The sequence below is a fragment of the Empidonax traillii genome, unplaced genomic scaffold (genome assembly GCF_003031625.1).
Source record: "Empidonax traillii isolate 1590-97213 ecotype Southwest subspecies unplaced genomic scaffold, ASM303162v1 scaffold633:size372093, whole genome shotgun sequence".
In the NCBI taxonomy this organism is placed as follows: Eukaryota; Metazoa; Chordata; class Aves; order Passeriformes; family Tyrannidae; genus Empidonax; species Empidonax traillii.
Genome location: NW_020955826.1, coordinates 96,921 through 116,254, shown reverse-complemented (window position 1 = coordinate 116,254; position 19,334 = coordinate 96,921). Strand labels below are relative to the sequence as shown.

General features: G+C 50.4%; 2 protein-coding genes across 4 annotated transcripts; both read left to right on the top strand.

Moving 5' to 3' along the window:
• Positions 1-648: 648 nt before the first annotated feature.
• On the top strand, positions 649-10,512 carry LOC114065268 (C-factor-like). 2 transcript variants are annotated; one of them, XM_027899020.1, is made up of 6 exons: positions 649-795; positions 7,583-7,634; positions 7,925-8,112; positions 8,515-8,670; positions 9,451-9,561; positions 9,773-10,512. In XM_027899020.1, exons 1-6 carry the CDS (start codon positions 655-657, stop codon positions 9,884-9,886), a joined length of 762 nt encoding a protein of 253 aa, XP_027754821.1. In that variant the 5' UTR covers positions 649-654; the 3' UTR covers positions 9,887-10,512. The 2 variants fall into 2 exon arrangements, with proteins under 2 accessions (XP_027754821.1, XP_027754822.1); XM_027899021.1 differs by lacking the exon at positions 649-795 and adding an exon at positions 4,181-4,404.
• A 1,653-nt stretch (positions 10,513-12,165) lies between these two features.
• Positions 12,166-14,895, top strand: AURKAIP1 (aurora kinase A interacting protein 1). 2 transcript variants are annotated; one of them, XM_027898999.1, is made up of 4 exons: positions 12,166-12,225; positions 12,678-12,766; positions 13,316-13,758; positions 14,729-14,895. In XM_027898999.1, the coding sequence occupies exons 2-4, from the start codon at positions 12,715-12,717 to the stop codon at positions 14,834-14,836; spliced, it is 603 nt and encodes a 200-aa protein (XP_027754800.1). In that variant the 5' UTR covers positions 12,166-12,225; positions 12,678-12,714; the 3' UTR covers positions 14,837-14,895. The 2 variants fall into 2 exon arrangements, with proteins under 2 accessions (XP_027754800.1, XP_027754801.1); XM_027899000.1 differs by having other exon boundaries at positions 12,220-12,238; positions 12,677-12,766.
• Positions 14,896-19,334: the final 4,439 nt, after the last annotated feature.

The following is a 19,334-nucleotide window of genomic DNA, read 5'->3' as shown; positions in this document are numbered from 1 at the left end:
AAATCCAGTACATTTTTGGAGCTACTGCACTTAGAAATAAACCAACAAGTGGGAATCGGGGCAGACCCAGCAAATGTCTGAGGCTTTTCCACAGAATTTTAACAAATTACCAGCTCTCTGTGTGGTTTAGTCTCCCACGTCTGAGGGGAGAGGCTATCCCTGACCTCTATCAGGATGGAGTTCATGTTTTAAAAGATCAGTGAGCTGTTAAAAAAAGAAAATACAATCTTGTGCTAGCAGATGTAATTGAAGCCTTTTATCCCTACGTACACCAGTTTCTGTATGAGTGTGTGGACCAGGAAGAGGTTGTTGATGTGGGAAGGCACACGCCAGCCCTGTGGGGAGCTTGTGTGAGGATTAGCAAAGGCAAGGCAGCCTGTGCTCAGGGCTCTCCTTGTTCCCTGCTGGAGTTCCTGGAGCTGGGCTTGGGAGCGAGATGGGCTTTGTGAGAGGGGGAAGAGCAGATCCACCTTCCTCTGTCCGAGCCCGTTCCTTCCCTACCCCGGGGGAGGCGCCGGGCGGGGGCGGGACCGGGACGGCCCCGCATCGCGCAGGTTGAGAGAACCGCGCGTGGTGGAGAAACTGCGCCGGGAGCGCAGCGAGCCGGGACCAGCCGAGCCGAGCCGGGACCAGCCGGGCCGAGCCGAGCCAGCCATGGCCCAGCCGCGCTGCCGCTCCGTGCTCATCACCGGCTGCAGCCGCGGCATCGGGCTGGGGCTGGTGCGGGGACTCGCGGCCGCCACCCCCTCCCCGGACTTCGTCCTGGCGACCTGCCGGGACCCCGAGAAAGCGCAGGTAAGCGGGCCGGGGGCGCAGGGGGTCCCCGGGGGAGGGTAACGGTGGCGGAGGTGAGGAGAAGGCACTTTGGGAAGCGCGGAACATCCCGAGCATCTCCGCGCCCGAGCGCCGGCAGCGAGTGCCCGGGATGGGATGGAGAGAGCATGGGATGGAGCCGGGGATGGGTCGGAGAGAGGATGGGATGGAACCGGTGCCGGGGAGGTCTCCGAGGCTGGAGCAGGGGGGAATCGCCGCTCCAGAGCCTTCCCAGGAGGAGCAGAGCGAGCGGGACACTCCGCAGCCCCCGAGCATCTCCAGCACTCATGCTGCCCACCCCCCCTCCCCACCCCGGTTCCCGAGTTTCTCGCTGGATTTGCAGCTGGAGATAAGTCTGTCCTGTCCTTCTGCCGTTTTGCACTGACCCGAAGCCCTGCAGGGGCAGTGCATCCCTCAGAAACATCCCCAGTGGGACCCATCACAGCTTTCCTTGTCTCCCCACGCGGTGTGTCCGTGTCCCCAGAAGGGGCTGTGCCCCGTCTCCCTCTTCTCTTTCTCCGCTGCGCTTGCAACAAGCGAGGGAGCCCGAATGAAGGATGAATTCAACACTCCGTGAATCCCACACTCCTCTCGGTACCCCCCTCGGCCGGGCAGGGACCAGCACTTTGTGCTGGAAACAGTGGCTTTTGTTACCTGCTGCTGGTGGAGCCACTTGCAGCCCTGTTCCCTTTCAGCCCACGCCCCTGCTGCTACAGGGTGCTGGGACTCCTTCCCCATCCCTGAGCTGCTATAAATGACTGTCAGATAAATCAGAGAAGCAAACTGATGAGGGTTATCAATCATTTTGTGGCATCTCAGCTTGACTCTGCCCAGTAAGATGAATTTAGGGCAGCAGAGCCACATGTACAGGTATCACCTTCTTCTTGGTGCTCCAGAGCTGCAGGAATCGGAGCTCTTGGCTCTGTGACTGTCTCAAACCCCTCTGTGATGCCACAGGCATTTGGTAGGAGAATTGATACCCAAAGCCCTATTTCTGCATCTGCCCTATTTCAAGGGGAAGGCAAATTCCCCGGCACGTGCAGAGGAGGTGAACAGAACCTGTTCCTTCTGGTGGATTTGATTCCTTTCACACAAACTGTAATCACACCACACCAGCAGTAAACCAAACACAGCCACTTTGTTTACTGCTTAGCTACAGAAAACCTTAAAAACGTGTGGCAGGGCTGGTCAGGCAACACCTGCACCAGAAGCTTCTGCTGCTCTACAGGGACTTGTGAAACTGCAGAGAAAAGTCTTAATTTCCTTTTTTTTCTCGTAAAATTAAAAAATCTCTCCAGCACAAAAGCACATTTAGGATATTCGTAAATAGAAGTGCTGAAAACAGCCCGGCCAGGCTGAAATCAGGTGCACAGGCTGCCTTTCAGAGCTCTGGCCCCTGTGGCTCCCCCTCACCCCCTTCTGCACCACCTGAGCAGGAATCCACTGCCCTTCTGTTCCCTTTTAACTCCTGTTCCCACACCTGGCACCGCTCCCAGCCTGTTTCCTTTGGTGGTTGCACAACACCGGTGCAGCAGTGGCACAGGAAAGCAGCAGAGACATCTGACCTGTGTCAGATAGAGATCTCCCCGCGGAGCTGTTTGTTCTGGAGCTGCTTGAGGGAGGTTCTTTCTCCTTTTCACCGGCTGGCCCTTGTGTTCAGCAGAGATTTCTCACTGTAATGGTCTCGGATCGATTACACGGAGAAGCGAAACGGTCCCTTCAATAGGAAGAGCTTCCTAGGAAACGTTACACGTCTCAGCACAACTCCTCAGGTTTCTTGCCTTGTCATTACCTAAAATTGTGGAGCAAAAAGGCTGGTGAAGCTGCACAAGGAGATTAAACAGCCCTCAGACAGCGCAGGGCGTCTGGGAAGAGTCTGGGTCACTCCTTGCCTGCGGTGAAACCTGGAGAGTCTGCTGGCAGCGTGTCCCGTAGGCAGGAAGCTGGCCCAGAGCCACATTCCAGGAACCCCAGTGGGGATTCTGCAGGACACATGGGGTGCATCCTAAGCTTTTTGTTTTTTTAGGGGGGCAAGGTTTGTCCTTGGTGGATCAGGGTGGGTTTTTGTTCTCTGTGAGGACCTCTAGGCCATGTGCTGTGCTTTGGCAGGACATCAATAGAAGCCTCTGCAGCCAGCTGAAAGCAGATTTCTAACAGATGGGTTTGGAAACCCCACAAGGGAGAGAAATCTTTACCAAGGGTACTGCGGTGGTTTCACCAGCGTTATCTGCCCCATCTGCAAGGCACTGAGCTGGCACAAGACCTTGTGACCTCCTGAGTGTTTGCACTTTGTGCTGCTGGTCCTCTGGGCTGGCACGGGGCGAGCAGGGACCTGCTGGAGCCTCCAGCACTGCCAGTCTTGCTCGTGGGAGCACAAATTCACCTGGGCCCAAGCTTGGATCCAACCTGGCAGTGTTGCTGGAGCGTGGTGTGGTAGGAAAGGCAAAGGTTCAGTGATTTTCTCTTGATTTTTGTTTGTTTGTTTTTATGGTTTTTTGTTTTCCCAAAAAGAAACCTTTGCCTCCACTGACTTTTCCATCAAATCTTGAACACCCCAGGTTCAAGTTCCTGCTCTCCAGAGACTGGCACTGCAGGCTTGGCTTAGGGCACATGAAATGGGCTTTGCCCAGCTAAGACCTGCTTGTTGACCACTCAGAGTGGGCTGCAAAGTTGAGTGAGTTCCTTCACTGCACGCCTGAGTGTCAGTGCTTGCTTTTTTCTCGACAGCAATCTGAGTCTAATTTTGTTTCCTCCCACTCTGCTTTGTGATAAGTGACCATATGAAAAATCCTTCTTGATATAAGTGCAGTGCCCCCAACTTCCTCTCTTGCTTTAGAGGATGAACCTGGAGAACAGCAACTTTGGACAGTTCCTTGAAATTCTGCTCTGCTCTGGTTTGGCTGAGCAGCGTTTTCCCCCTTGCAGAACGCAGAGGGGAGGGAAAGGATGGGAAAAGCTTAAATGAAGAGGCTTTTAAAAAAACCATCTTCCAGTTTTTGTAGGAAAAGTGATTAAATATTCTTAGCTGCTGGCAAATACAGAGTCCATCTCGGGCAGAGAATGTCTCAGCAGTGATGACTGAACACTTCGCAGCCCTCCAAACACTGGACACGGAGAAGAGCCCTTGAAGACCTGACTTGAGGAGGATGCTGGGGAAGGCTGACTTTGCTTTGCTTACCAGGGGAAGCAGCATATCTCCTGTAACTCCCTAACCTTGGGATAATGCTGAACAGCTGCAGGCTTTTGCATGTGAGTCTGTGCTGGCAGAAGTTGTAAAAAACCAGAGCTCTTGTGCTGAGTAGCTCCTAGGTGGCCTCCCCAGAACATTTGCCTAACAAATGGGCTGCAGATCACACGATAACATGCAGCAGGCCCGCAGGCACATCCAGATAACCGCTGCCCCTCCTGGAAAAGTACCATCGGGAGACTCCTCCAGCCACACTTGGATTCCAATCTGCCTTTACTTGGGCTGCTCCAGCCCTGCGAGTGGAAGCAGCTACAAATCTCCTGCAAAATAACCCTGACGTCCTGTCTTTGCTCTCCAGATGGACCAAACCCCAGTGCAGCCTGCAGGGGCTCATGGACACAGCTGTAATTATCCCCACACTCCTGCTTTTCTTCTGTACTCTTTCCTCCCCCCCCATCCTGCTTTCCCATAAAAGGGAAAAAAACTCTGACCCAAAGTCTAGAACAGCACTTAAAAATGGTGTAGCCCCTTTAGCCCCTGCTCTGAGGGGGGAAAAGGAGGAGGTGGCCACGGTGTGAATCCGTTCCCGGAGCTGGATGTGGGACCCCAGCACAGGAGCATCCCCCGTTCCTCCTGGAGCATCCCCCGTTCCTCCTGGAGCATCCCCAGTTCCTCCCAGGTGAACAAGGAATCGCTGCTCAAGAGTCCCCTCCAGAGCTCTGGAAAGCTGCCAGGGTTTAATGTGCTGGTTCCCTTCCCGTGAAGAAGGAGACTGTTACCACCGGGGCTGCCCCCAACAGACCCGGAGCTCTCCTGCCCCTCAGGGGCTCTGTCAGCCCCGGGGGACCTTTCTTCCCTTTGCCCATGGGGTTTGCAACTGGGAAGAGCAGCTGAGCAGTGATAGATGTGTTGTTATACCAGGCAAAGGGGGCATTTCTGAATTTACAGCAGGAAAAGGGGGCATTCTTGCAGTCTTTCCAATTTGGGGTTATTGCAGTATTGTTGTTTTGGTTGGTTTGGTTGGTTGGGTTTTTTTTTTTTCCTGGAAGTGTTTTACACTTCCTACAGTATTAAGGTCTGGCTTTTCTTGAGTCAGAGGGGACTGTGGGGCTGGGCAGTGCTGGTGGAAGCTGTCACACACTGAACACTGAGCTGGCTGTACACTGGGATAGGACATAATCTGTCTCAGAGGGACGCAGAGGATACACCTCTGGCTTTGTCCTGAGTGCAGGCAGGATGATGTGAAGGATACCCAGGCACCCTCATCCTGACAAAGCTGCCCACAGTCTGTGTTTGTTTGCCTCGATTGCTTCCAACTGGCCTAGCAGAGCCAAATCCTTTCCAAGGGCTGTAACTGGAGTGGATAATGCTTTTGTAAAGAAGGCAAAGTAAATCTTGCTAAATGACAAAGGCAGCAAAACATTCCTGGTTGAAATCTAGCAATAAATACCCTGTGTGCTGAGGAATCTGGATCTGGAGCCTTGAGTGCCAGAGGATCTTGTTTAAATCAGAGGAGGCTGACTCTTTGTTAACAGTAATTAAAAATCAGGCAAGCAGGAAACAACAGATGCTAATCAGAGTTTAATTTTCTTCTTGGACTCCCTCAGAGTGGATTCTCAGGAGTGACTATTTGGGTGCAGAGCAGTTCTAGAGCTACCATGCTAAACACAGAATTAGGGCCCTGTGCTGTGGGTTTTTTGTTGGGGGTTTGTTTGTCTTGTTTGTTTGTAAATTGGCTGTCACAGCACAGTAACTAAAAATGCCTTAGCTGGGATCTGTTGGCTGGACCTGCTTGTCTCTGTCCTCCTCTCCTCATGTTCCTTCAGGTCACAATAGGGGAAAAAATAGGCTTTCCTGCAATTTTAAGGTTTTCTAACTGGATTTTTCAGCTTTTATCGGGTGTAACATTCTTGAGGACCAAAGCTGTCTAGGTTACCTTTATGCCTGGAAGCTGCTTCTGAGAAACTTAAACCACTGCAGTGGGAGTCACTTGTTAACCAAGTCATTAACTAACTGGAAAAACCATTGAATTTTAAACCTGATTTGCAAGCAGTGATTGTAATTTCATGCTGTTTATGTTCTGGAGAATGTTTAATGCTACAGTGTTTGGAGTTTTTTAATTGGAAATGTTGCTTACTCACTTCAGAAGCCTCTCAGTTGCTGTTGCTACACAAAACAGCCCTGGCCTTTTAGCAGGAGTTAGTAGCTTGTTTCTGTCAGAGAATAAAGCACATAAATAAATGAACTATAAATAAATGAACAAACCCCGAGAAACCACAGCACTCGTGGGGTTTATTATCAATTAAGTGATATTGTCAAACCAAAATCCAGTGACAGTGCAAAGCCATGTAATTATTGCAGGCCTTGACACTGCAGAACTATTTCATCCTGGACTATCAATGAGCAAGACAGCGTGTTCTGGGCCTTTAATTTATTGAAAACTGCCCCACTAAGCCCTGTCCAGGGGAAGGAATGTCTTCTGGTTTTGTGCTTCTGACTCGTTCTCCTTCCCCCTCCCCTTAATATCCTGAACTGCAGTTGTAGATTGGCCTCAGTGAGAGAACAAATTTCCCAAACAAGCCTGGAGAGGATCCTGAGGGGTTTGAGCTGAGATAAAAGTTGTAATGCATTCGAGTTTGTCAGAGGACACCGAGTCCCTACGTGTCTCCAAGTGGCAGAGAAGTATTCCTTCAAACCCAGCCCTCCTGACCCCCATTCCCAAAGGGCTCCTAAAGAAAGGGATTTGCTTGAGCTGGAATGTTTGGCCAGGTTGCTCTGTCTCCTGAACATGGCTGGGAGTATGCAATCCATCTGTTGTGTTTGGCCACGCTTCCCACTTGGCTGCATGGCACAGAAACCTAAGTATTCCAGCTGGGCCTATAAATCCAGCTTGGACACACTTTGTCCAAGCCATAACACCACAAAGTCCTGATTTTCTCCAGGAACATCAGTCTCTGCTGAGAGGCACTCGACAGATGACTGAATTATAGCAGGGGATATTGTTGTTGCATGGAACTGGTTTCATGTGTGCTCCACCTTCAGCTCCAAGCTAACGAGGCTGCCGGGGAAGCGGAATTTCCACGGGAAAACTGCTTTTCCTGCAAACAGTGATTCCAATCTGAGCGTTCCTGTTGCCCTGAAGTGATGTGGAGCCCTAGCTGAGCTTCAGGAGAATGATGCTTTTCTTACAGAATTGGGGAATTACTGGCTTTTTACTGGAATGCTGCCTGAGCCCCGGGGCTGCTGTGGAACTGCTGGTTGGTGCTTACACTGCAAACATACCCCGGAGCTGAGCACACTGAGAACTATCCCACTAAAAATCCAGCATGCTGGGATCTGACTAAGCAGGGAAAGGGTCCAGTTTCTTGGAGCTGTTGATCTGGCGCTCAGGAAAGGTGCTCAGCAGGCTGGAGAACAAAGTAGCATCGATGTCTTCGGTCCAGTCATGGCAATATTTCAGTTACAGTTCTGGAGGTGCAGATCTCAAACTGTTTTATGTAATAGCCATGGAGATCTCTCTCTCTATATATATGTATATATTTATATATGTGGAAGATAACAAAAAAAATGTCTTTTTCCTAGGAACTCCAGCAGCTTAGCAAGCAGTACAGCAATATCAAACTCCTCCAACTGGGTGAGTAAAGGGCTTTATTTCTGTCCATAGAAATATCTTCAACTTCCTCAGGTGAGTACACCTCAAGAACACGCTCTCCTGGGTGATCAGTAGCTGGACATGATCTCCAGCAGCTGAAAACTACCTTAAGATAACACTGGGGAAACAAAAATCCACCTAAAATCTTCTGTGCATTGTCACCTGTGCGCTGCCTAAATGTCCCCAGTCGGCTTTAGCTTTGGTTTGGGCACGTGTTGTGTCGTGCCAGACTGACTCTGATCCACACTGTTCCCTGTGCCTCCTCTGTGCAGATGTGGTCTGTGAAAACAGCATCAAGAAAGTAGTTAAGGAAGTGGAAGAAATCGTGGGGGACAAGGGGCTGAACTGCCTCATCAACAACGCTGGCATCAATGTGCTCGCCTCCTTGGAAGAGGTGACGGCAGAGACAATGCTCACCATCTATGAAACCAACACTGTGGCCCAGCTGATGGTCACCAAGGTAAGAACTGGGAGGAATGTGCTTCGTCTGGGGTACTAAAGAGGGTTTTCTCCTATAACCAAGGTGTTTTTCCCCTTGGAACTGCAAGTTCTGGTGTTGAACTGCATGTCTAGAGAGGAGCAGTTTGTCAAGGGTCTGTCTCTGAGTTTAGATCTACCTGATGTGAGGTCCCTTCAGTGGACAGGTGGGGTTAGGAGGTGGGTAGAAGAGTCTGAAGGTCCTTGCTACTTCCAGCTGGCTGCTGTAGGAAGGTTTTCTATGGCCACCAAGCCTGAGGAACCATCACCATTTTGTGCCGGTGGTACTGGAATTCTTCAAGAGTCTGGCTCGCCTCGAATGGGGAAATTATGCAGACTAAATCAAACCAAAATCACAAAATTAAACCAAACTCTTTTTCCCCAGGCATTCCTACCCCTCCTGAGGAAGGCAGCCCAGCTGAGCACAGGAATGGGCTGCCACAGAGCTGCTATTATCAACATGTCCTCCCTTGCTGCCTCCATGCAGCTCGTCCAGGCCAATGAGATGTTCCTCAAGGTCTATCCCTACAGGATAGCCAAGGTTTGTGGGCTCCCCTGGGCTGGGAGTTAGAGTCTAGCCGAGCTTAGGATGGTGATGGGAGGTGGGCAGCACCTCCACGGACACAGAAACTGGGCTTGCTCTCCACGTGGGTGGAAGTGGGACCTGTGCAACACCTGCATGTGAACTTCTGAAGAACAGGCTCCCCCGAATCACTGCTGTGATTCAGAGGGATTTGGCACTCGGGGAAGAACTGGTGGTGTGAAATGTGTGTGCTGTCAGCTGCGTTCCCCTCCAGTTGAGGAGAGACAGCACGGAACTCAGCAAAAGGTGTGCTGACCTGTACGTGGTGATGCTGCTTAGTGAGAGGTGGGATTCTTAGTTTTCTCACCTCCAGAGACTGAGTTTGCACAGATAGTCAAGATCAGGCACGGAGTTTCTCCTACACCACCTACTCATAAGCTGTTAAACGCTTGTTTACCCTGTTCAGAAGTAAACGAAGGTTTGTGTAGTGGTTATTGCAGAAAAACACAGTCCTTATGTCAACATTATTTTCCTCCCAGCTCCTTAGGAGTTTCAAATGCTGCTGTATCTTCCATCATAACACAGTTTCATCTTTGGGCAGTCAACCTGTGGTTATAGAGCCTTCACAATGCTCCTACTAACAGGTATCTCTGAGAATGCAGGGCCAGTAAGTCTGGAAAAGTTACTGTGATGCTGTTACTGCCAGAATGGTGGAAGGGAGGTGCCAATTAGCTTGGTTTGAGGTCTTGCTCGAGGTTTATAAACCAGCACCCTAACAGATGGTTTCCACCCTCGCAGACTGCACTGAACATGATCACCAGGTGTCTTGCTGCAGACCTGAAATCGGATGGAATTCTCTGCATTTCTTTGCATCCAGGCTGGCTCCAGACAGACATGGGTGGCAACATGGTAAGTGACACCTCTGAAAAAGTGAAAATAGAGCTCCCTTTTTATCCCAACCCCTGATCAAGAACCCCTGGCACAGTGTTTGCCTCCCTGTGCCGCAGAGGCACTGAGAAGCAGGAAAATGCATCCCTCTTGATTCCAGTAACTCCTTAAATGCATTTGTTTCTTTTCCATAGGAAATTCCCAGTAATGACCTAAGCTTGATCCTTTCCAGGCTCCCATGCAGGTGCAAGAGGCTATCCCTGGTATTCTCTCTGTTCTGGAGCGTCTTGGTGAAAAAGAGAATGGTTCCTTCCTGGACTGGCAGGGGGAAACTCTGCCATGGTAGAAGTGCACAGGTTACTACAGAAACAGCACGTCAGTCACCATCTAACCTCTCATGTCCGTGTCTCTGGGGTTTTCTCACACACTAGTTGAAGTAGCCAGTCTGATATCCAGCCTCTCTAGGTGTCTTTGAAAAATAAAGTGGCTGACTCTTTCACTTGGTATTGCTACTGCTCTGTTCTAATGCTTCCTGCAAACACTGCTGTGCTCTTGGTGGTGGGGATCTCCTGGAACCCTCTGAAATGGATTAAAACCTGCAAGATAAATCCGGGGGCTGGTTCCTCTTCACTTCCAAAACCAAAGCGGGCCTCTTGCTCTCTGCAGGGTTAAACGATCTGAGCTCAGAGCAGGGCCAGCGTAGGCTGTCAGATCCCAGCACGCTCAGTCTCCAGAAGAAAAGGTCCTGTGGTCTCCTTCGGTCCTAACTGAGCCAAGGCTGAAATTGCCCAGCTCCCAAACCACGTGAATTTGGTACTTCTGTGAATTCCTTGGCAAACTGTCCCCAGGTTGACAGCGTACACCAGGCGTTGCTTTGTTCCCAGCGGGTGACTAACATCCTGATATGGGGGTGGGAATGTTGTTTTGTACATAAACTTCTGAAGTGTCTCCAATAAAAAACCAGTCTGTTTACTGAACTGCTTCAGTTAATTTCTCTTCGTTGGTTTCTCTTCCCTTACCAGAGAACTGCACTTCTACCTTGCAGTAGGAACTCCAGCCGTTGCTGTTCCCTTTCAGGCTAGATGAGTTTGACACGGTGGGGTGTAAAAACTGAGACAGACCCTTGCTCTGGTCTGAAACACTACAAGCAGCTGGTGAATAAATCCCTTGTGTGCTGCCGAGGGAGGTATAAAAGCAAAAAGTTCTTTGAAGTCTGGGATTGGCTTCACCATCCCTCCCTCATGCCAGCAGATTAGGCACTTTCATGCCGTGCCAACGTGGTGGGTTCCTGCACCAAAAGCAAGAAAGACAAACAACAGCCAGGTAAGAGGGAGAGACAGGTGTGGCTGTGCCTGGACAGCAGCCACTGAGACCCGCCCACAGATGCAGACGAGGGTGTGTAAGGGAGAGGTGTCTGCCCGCCTTCCATGATCCCCATGTCAGCAGGGATAGACAGTCTCACTGGAACAGAACCATGGGATCACGGAGGTTGGAAAAGACCTCCAAGAACACCAAGTCCAACCTTTGGCTGATCTGCACCTCGTCAACTAAACCAGAGCGTCGAGTGCCACATCCAGCTGTTCCTAGAACACCTCCAGGGATGGTGACTCCACCACCTCCCTGGGCAGCCCCTTCCAGTGTTTAACAACCCTTTCTGTGAAGAAACTCCTCCTGATGCCCAAAATTCCTCCTGATGTGGGCTCGTTGTGCCACGGTTCCATGTTCAGACCTGTTTCGGTGAGGTAGGTGCAGCTGTGACTCAGCAGGTGAGCACAACGCAGACATCGACTTCCCAGGTGCGACTGAGGTGCCTGTGCAAACCTGGCGGGTGAGGGACACGCTGGGTTTGAACCGCTCGAATGATTTATTTTGGATCGCAGCCAGGGAAGGGTCTGGAGCTCCAGGAGAAGCTGAGGGAGATGGAGAGGCTCAGCCTGGGATGCTCCCTCAAGGTCACTGAGACCAGGACTGAGACTGCGAGGGGTCGTGAGGGACCGTGAGGACCATGAGGAACCATGAGGGACCACGAAGGGCCAAGACCATGAGGGACTGTGAAGGACCATGAGAGACCATGAAGGACCAAGACCATGAAAGACTATGAGGGACCATGAGGGACTGTGAAGGGCCAAGACCAGGACCGTGAGGGGCCATGAAGGACCATGATGGACTGTGAGAGACCATGAAGGGCCGAGACGGGGACCATGAGGGCCAGTGAAGGACTTGTGAGGGGCCATGAGGGGCCATGGAGGACCATGAGGAACCACGAAGGACCATGAGGGGCCGTGAAGGATTGTGAAGGACCACGAGGGCTAGTGAAGGGCCACGAGGCACCATGAAGGGCCAAGATTGTGATGGGCCATGAGGGACCATGAGGATCGTGAAGGACCATGAGGGGCCACGAGGGACCATGAAGGGCCATGAAGGACCATGAGGATCGTGAAGGACCATGAGGGGCCATGAGGGACCATGAAGGGCCATGAGGGACAGTGACCACGGAGGATCATGAGGGACTACGAAGGGCCGAGACCGGCACCCGTGAGGGACTGTGTGGGGAGACTATGAAGAACCACAAAGGACCACAAAGGGACCGACCACGAAGGACCGTAGCGGTCGGTATAAACCTCATCCCCCCGCGGCCCCCAGAGGGCGCCGGCGGAGCCTGCGGAAGTTCCGGCGGCGGGGCCGGTGTGTGATGGCGGTGATGCCGGGGATGGCGCCGGGGATGGCGCCGGGGAGGGCCGGGTGGGCCGTGCCAGGGCTCGGGGGGAGGCGGCGGGGAGCGCCGGGAGGGCTGCGGGGAGCGGGGGCAGCCCATCGGTTACGGCCCCATCGTTGGGCCGAGCGGCCGCTCCTGCCGGCCTGAAGGGGGGGAACCCTGAGCGCTGGGCCGGGGGGGACTCGGCTGCGGTGGCCGCGTTTTTAAAGCTAAACCAGCCCAAGATTTGTTAATTAATCACCTCCGGGGCTCAGCTACCCCCTCCCCGCAGCACAGCCCGGCAGACTGACACGGTAAAACGAGGAGGATGCTTAGGGTGTCTCAGCCCGTCTTTTAGGGGGTTTGGGGTTAAATAGAGAATTTGTTTGTTTTTTGTGAAATGCATGTTTGCCTCCTGGAATAAATGTTTGTATTTTAACAGTCACTGCTGGCTCTGCCAGTCAACAAAGTGAAACAAAATGTTAATAGCACAGCTGAGTTCCCAGTTACTGAAGGCTTCGAGAATTGCAGGTAAACCGGTGTTGTGCGACCTTATTTATTTGTGTGTTCTGTTTTTTTTTTTTTTCCCTGGGGTAATCTATCTCTCAGAAATTTCTGGGAAGCAATGGCAGGAGTGAGGAGGCTGTTGTTGAGTCAGTGCTTGCTGAGTGCTGTTAACATCTCTGATCTATTATGTCAGGATTGAGTAGCTCTAATTTAACCTTTTCTAAGCCAAAGAGGAGATTTCTCAGCAGCAGGAAGGTTTGATAACAGCAAGCAGTTCCTCACCGTTCCAAATTGCGCTTCGTGGAATCTCAGAATGGTTTGGGTTGGAAGGGACCTTAAAGGTCATCCAATTCACCTCCTGCTGTCGGCAGGGACACCTTCCACTAGACCAGGTCTGCTCAGTGAAGGAGAACCTCCACCCTGCTCTGCCTGGGTGACTTGGGCAGTTCACACAGTAAAGCACGATGTATTTTTAGCGGGTGGCATTATAGCGGTGTAATTAAAATTTAGAAAGGCTGTTACGATGACAGTACAAAATTCTGCCTTCTAAGTGAAATTCTTTTTCTCCCAAAGGCCACCTTTTGCCCAGGTCTGTGTCTTCCTTCCTCTGCTGCCGCGCCACGTCCGCCCACTACAGCACCCAGCCCCCCAACACGAGCGGGGCCCAGCCCCAGCAGTGGCACAGCCTGGACCCTGAGCTGGAGGAGATCCTGGTTCCCAGGAAACTCTCCATCAGCCCTTTGGAGAGCTGGCTGTCGGTGAGATACTCCCTCCCCGAGGCAGAGGGAGCTCAGGGGGAGGTGGGCCATGAGCCCGCAGAGGGGTCCGAGTGCCCCCCACCCGCCGGGGGAGCGGCCGTGGGGGAAGGAGGAGCGGCCCCCGGGGACACCGTGCAGTGCAAGAACGTCCTGAAGATCCGCAGGAGGAAGATGAACCGCCACAAGTACAAGAAGCTGCTCAAGAGGAGGAAGTTCATCCGCAGGAGGATAAAGGAGGGGCGCAAGAAGAAGCGCCAGGTGAGCTCGGGGAAGGGGGCGGTTCTCCTGGTGTAAAACGTGTTTTTAAGTGGAATTGATTTCACATTGGACATCAGGAGGAATTTCTTCCTGGAAAGGGTGGTCAGGCACTGGAAGGGGCTGCCCAGGGAGATGGTGGAGCCCCCACCCCTGGAAGTGTCCAAGGAAAAACTGGACGTGGCACTCAGTGCCCTGGGCTGATGGACAAGGTGGGGATGGGGCACAGGGTGGTCTCGAAAACCTTTCCTGACCTTAATGATTCTGGGATGGTGAGATAGTTACTAGGTGAAATTTTTCTTCCATGACAGTAAATTACAAAAAGATGGGGCTGATGGAGAAGAATTTTAGTGTTTGTGTGAAAGATGTGTCTGTGTTATATCATGGATATTGGTTTAATCCTAATTTCTCTCCTGTCTTGCCAAGATCCTCAAATGCTTCCTGTTGTTTTATCCTATAGAGAGGCCTTTTTCTTCCCTTAGTAGAAGGGCTGGGGGAAGCCATGGCCCTCTGTTCAGGCTGTGGATGTTCTCATCAGCACTACCTTTCAGCAGGGTTTGCTGTGATACAATTTAGTTCATTCTCTGCTAATTCTCACCTTGCCCGGATGCAAATTGGGGTTAATTATAATTCCATGCCTTCAGATTTGTAGGAGGCAGTGTTGAACACTTAGATGATGAGAAAATCCTCCTGATTTTCTTACCACTTCATTGTCCATCTTCTCACTTTTTCTTGCACAAGGCTTTTAAAATAGTGCTACCAAGATCCTTGTGCATTTTAACATCTTCTAATGTTTTGTCTGCAGCAAGGGTAAATATTTTGTCACTCAAAACAAGCTGCCTTTGTTTCCTCTCTGTGTGTTAGGCTGTCCTTGGGACATGTGGGCAGTGGCTGTGAATGAATATTCAGGTGTTGCTACTGGGCTGTGTTACCTCTTTTTTTTTTTCTTCTTCTTTTTTTTTTCCTGTTTTAGATAAAATTCGAGAAAGATTTGGAGCGCATCTGGAAAAGGGCAGGTTTGAAAGGCCCTCCTGCAGGATGGCAAACACCCAAGATATTCCTGAGGAGCTCAAAGCGATAAAACCCACCTGTCTCGAGTTTTGACCTGTAATTGTAATTAAAAAAAAATTATATATTTCAATACGTGGATGACATTTAACCTCTCTCTGAATGTGATGAAATAAGCACTCCCAGAGGAGTGGTGTGAGCTCCTGGGTGCTGGTTTGGCACTGCTCCTTTGTCTGAGCAGAGGTGTCCTGGGCTGCAGCCGAATTTCTGGAATTCCTGTCTGATTCATTAGGACATAAGAACGGTCAGTTGTGGGAGATGGGACGAGTGGAAGAGCTCCTCTTGATTGTATATATGACACAAGCATTTGGAAAAGCTCAAACCTGCGTTCTTTAGTAGCCTTATTTCAGAAAAGGCTGGTGTTTTCTAAGAAATCTGGGGAGGTGGGAGTTGGATCAGAATTCCATAGAATGTGTTCTGTATCTGCAAAAGCTTTACCTGGAGCCTTGGTGTGCACGTGCCTTAGGCATTGCATGGACAACCTTAAAGGCACGTTTGTGCTCTTATTTTGTGCTAATAAAAAATTGGTTTCGTTTTTTTTTTCCCCTTTGATTGACCCCTGTCGTACAGAACATCCAGATCTTGGTATCAATAAAAGCTCAGAGCTAATAATTCATGAACTACAAAAACTTTTGTGCCTGAGGCAACCCTGGTGATAATCACCTGGTTTTGTGTGGTTGAAGAGGGTGGTGAAAGCTGTGAAAAAATACAGGTGCCTGAAAAATAAACCCTGACAGAGGGCTTTATATCTGGGCTCTGGTTTGGGTTCTGCTTTGGGGGTTTGTGTTTGAGGCAGTTTTGGGTGGTTCAGGGTGATTTAAGTGTTTGCATCCATGAGGTGAACTGACCTCTGAGAGAGGAGGGAATAAGAATCAGCTCCTTTGGGCTGGTCATTGTGCAGTGCCCAGGGAAGCTGCCCTGCAGATGCATCCCCTTTGTCCTGCTTTAATGTTCCTGAGCGATTTGAAACTCCCTCCCTTTGCTAAAACAGGATCAGACGAGATGAAAGAAGCTGCCCTTAAATCTTTCTGTAGAGGGAGCACGAGTCCAGGAGATCCTGTTCACAAAGCCTCGCTCTGAGCTGCTGCTCCTCTCCAAGACATCTGCACACCAGTGCATCTGCACACTTGGTGGAATGTGGCTGTGCATGTGTAGCTGTGGTAACAACAAAAATCCTCCAAAAACAGGAAAGGTTTGACTGTTACAATTCCCAAAATATTTAAGACTTGGAAGATTTCTCTTTTGTCTCATCGTTCTGCTGTGCTGAGAAGAAATGGTTGGGAGCAGGAGGCTGCTGAGACAAATTCATGCTCTTGATTCCAGAGGCTGGAGATAGCCAGGGGGATGGTGATTTTGTGTCAGTCATTCGTCTGGAAAGATCCCTCAGAATGGGTCTATAGACCTGGGTTCTCTCATGCTTTATCCCCTTAATTCTTGGATTGCATGCCCTTCAAATCAGCCAGTGAGCTCGGCTGAGAACATGGACTGTAATGGTTTTTCTCACAGTGATCAGGTTTGTGCTGAAATGGTTTGGCTCTGAAATAGGAAGTCAGCTGACTTGGAAGGGCCGAAAGTCCTGAATTTTGCTTCTTTTAGCCAAACATCCCACTGCAGGCTCAGAGAGCGTTCTCCCCCTTGGAAAAGTGGGAGCCCAGCACCGTGGTGGCAGTGGCTGCTGGCTGGATGTGGCAGAAACACCATTTCTTGTCAGTGCTGGCAAATAATGCTTCCTGGCAGATGAAATTTTGGTGGTCTCCTTGGCCTGGATAGCAGTGTTTCCGAGCAGGGTAAGAATTAAATGCATTTTTAGGAGTCTTCTCTAGAAAATGTGGTGTTCAGTTCCATCAGCCTGGTTCTTGAAGTGTTTTGGAGGCTTCTGGACATAAAATAAAAGTTCTTTCAGCCACACAAGTGAATCCAGAAGAACTTGCAGCTCAGGCTCAGGCCTGGCTGTATGTGGGAAAGGAAGCAATGCAAAGGAACTGCTTCCTGCAGCTTTTTCCTCAACTATTGTGTTAACACAGTCCCAGATAGGCTTGCTTGGCACAGGGGTGGAAAAGCCTGGATCAGCTGCCAGTGCTTTGCATAGTTTAGCGCTCACAGACATGAGGTGTTGGCAGTGCCAGGGCATTTTTAGGAATGATGCGGAAGCGGGGCATTTGTGATACTGATGGGGAAGTAGAAAATTATTTTCAATTAACTTTTTATAAAGGGAGCACCCCTTTTATTGCAGGGCAGATTAAGAAGCCAGGAAAGTTGGTCCCTTGGCAACAAGGATTGAAGCCCAAATGGGTGGAAAGTAGAAATATTTAAAGTGTGTAAAAATTACATCATCTTAGCAATTAATTTACCTCTTTGTGCCCAAGTTAACCATAACCCCTCGTGGTCTGGGGTCTGATTTCATGGGAACAGGCCTGGATGTTTGGATTCTCAGCAGTGTGCTGGGAGTGCTGAGGGCAGGCACACATGGAGCAGCAAATGGAAAGGGAAATCCTCTTCGTGTTCCTGTTGTGTTGGCTTCTGTGTTGTGCCTGTTAACCTGGGGTTTTTTTTTGGAATCTGGGGTTTTTTGGGGGGGAAATTTGTGCGTGGTTTATTTCTCTTTGGGTTTGTTGTTTGTTGGGGGTCGTGGGGTTTTTTATTTGTTTGTTTTTCTATTGTGGGGGGTTTTGTTTGATGGATTTTTCTTTGTGGGGATTTTTCTCTTTGATTGTTTGGTTTTGGTTTTTTTAATATCAGAGGGAGAGGAGCATTTCTGTGGGGCTGGAAGCCCAAGTTCTTTCCATGTCTATATTGTGGGAACTGCTCTGTCTTCCATTGGTAAACTCAAGACCAGTCTTAGAAAGGAGTGGGTTAGCCCATGTCAGGGAAAACTCATGAGCACCTGGTGTACAAAACACCTTTCAGGGGATTAATAGGACCTGACCTCGCCTAATAATTCCTGAGCAGAAACAGTGGCCACCTTTACCCTGGTGAGCTCATGCCTGTGTTAAATGGGACACTTTCATATGAAAAACTGTCGAAATATTGGTGTGTGTTTGTTGGCTTTAACAGCTCTGGGGCCTTCTCAGATTCTGAAGGCAGCTCTGCTCCAGTGGGTCTGATCCCTGCTCCAGGGGTTCCAAATTTAACAAACCAGGCTTGTTTCCACTGGCTGGTCTCACAAACAGCACCTGTGGACAGCTAAAATGACATCTTTTCTTTTCACCAGCCGCGCTCTGCTGTTGGCATTTCTCTTCTGACTGGGAAAACATCCTGGTTTGGGTTCATTTGGGCTGAGCCTGACGGGTTCCTGTTCCAAAAATAACAGCACTCAGTCCCTCACCTGGAGCGTTTGCGGGTTTGAAAAGTGGCGTCTGTTTTTCCTGCTGATTTCCAAATAAATAAATAAAATATCGATAACTGTAGCTGCTGCAGACATCTGAGCTGGCTTTGAGCAAACACAGTGGGTTGGCTTTCCCGTGGAAGGATCCATTCTTGCTTGGCTTTCCCTGTAAAACACAGGGACAAAACTGCAGCAGGGAGTTAGTTCTGTGAGCCAGGGAATTTAGGGAAGCCATCTGATACGTCACTTCTGCGTCAGCTCCCTGGTTTAGGGGAATTTTTTTAGTCTTGCTCCCTGCCTGGGCACTAAGAGCTATAAACTGAGACTTGTCCCCTTGAATGCAGCTGAAATTTTCTGTTGTGTTTCAAAATAAGGGGAAGGAGGAGGAGGTTGGATGGACTGTGGGGCCGTGTAACTGCAGGTGCCTTGTTCCCTTGGGAAATGGAAACAGGGCTAAATGGGAGTGGCTAAAGTTTAGTTGGGAGTAGAAGAATAAAGTGAAATATTGGTTGTAAAACGAGTTTTTTTCCCCTGTTCAGTAATCAAGGCTTGGTGCAGCTCAGGTAGGTGTTGTGCTGAGGGACTGGAATTGCCTTTGGAAAAAACCACTCCTGGAGCTTCTCAGCAGCTGGAGCACCTCAGGGTCCCTCTCCCACTTGCAAAGTGACTGGTGTCAAGGCAAAGATGTGGAGTCCTGAGCACAGAAATGGCACAGCAGGTAAAAAACGAATAGCTTGGGATGTGAGAGGTTTGTTTTAAGGGAATTAGCAGTTCATGGTAAGGAGGTTCTGGCTGAGCTCCATCACGAGCCAGTGAGGAGCTGGTTAAAGGTGAAAGATAAGCAGCCTTAGAAGAAAAAGGTAGAAGGGACTGTAAGAGTTTTTAGTCAGCAAAGGGAGGTGTGTGAGCAGCAGCAGTTACTCACCAGCCCCCCTGCCCGGCTGCTCCTGAGTCAGAGCTGCCTGGCCAGGGGTTTTCCCTGCTGTCAGCACGGAGGGAGCCAGTTCTTGAAGGGGCAGCCAGCTGGACCCTGCCCAGCAGCAGCATCAGCAGGTCCATCCCCAGGGCAAAACGTGTGCCTGCTCCCCCAGGCTGTGCCTGATAACATCAGCCCTTGGGGAAGCCAAGGCGAGGGGTGCGTGGGGGGGGAAAGGCTTTCCTCTCAGGAGTAATTAATGCAAAAAAT

Coding starts and splice junctions, on each gene's coding strand:
- LOC114065268 (XM_027899020.1), top strand. CDS start 655: ATGGCCCAGCCGCGCTGCCGCTCCGTGCTCATCACCGGCTGCAGCCGC. Junction 796..7,582: donor GGGACCCCGAGAAAGCGCAG/GTAAGCGGGCCG, acceptor TCTTTTTCCTAG/GAACTCCAGCAGCTTAGCAA. Junction 7,635..7,924: donor TATCAAACTCCTCCAACTGG/GTGAGTAAAGGG, acceptor TCCTCTGTGCAG/ATGTGGTCTGTGAAAACAGC.
- AURKAIP1 (XM_027898999.1), top strand. CDS start 12,715: ATGTTAATAGCACAGCTGAGTTCCCAGTTACTGAAGGCTTCGAGAATT. Junction 12,767..13,315: donor GAAGGCTTCGAGAATTGCAG/GTAAACCGGTGT, acceptor TTTCTCCCAAAG/GCCACCTTTTGCCCAGGTCT. Junction 13,759..14,728: donor GGCGCAAGAAGAAGCGCCAG/GTGAGCTCGGGG, acceptor TTCCTGTTTTAG/ATAAAATTCGAGAAAGATTT.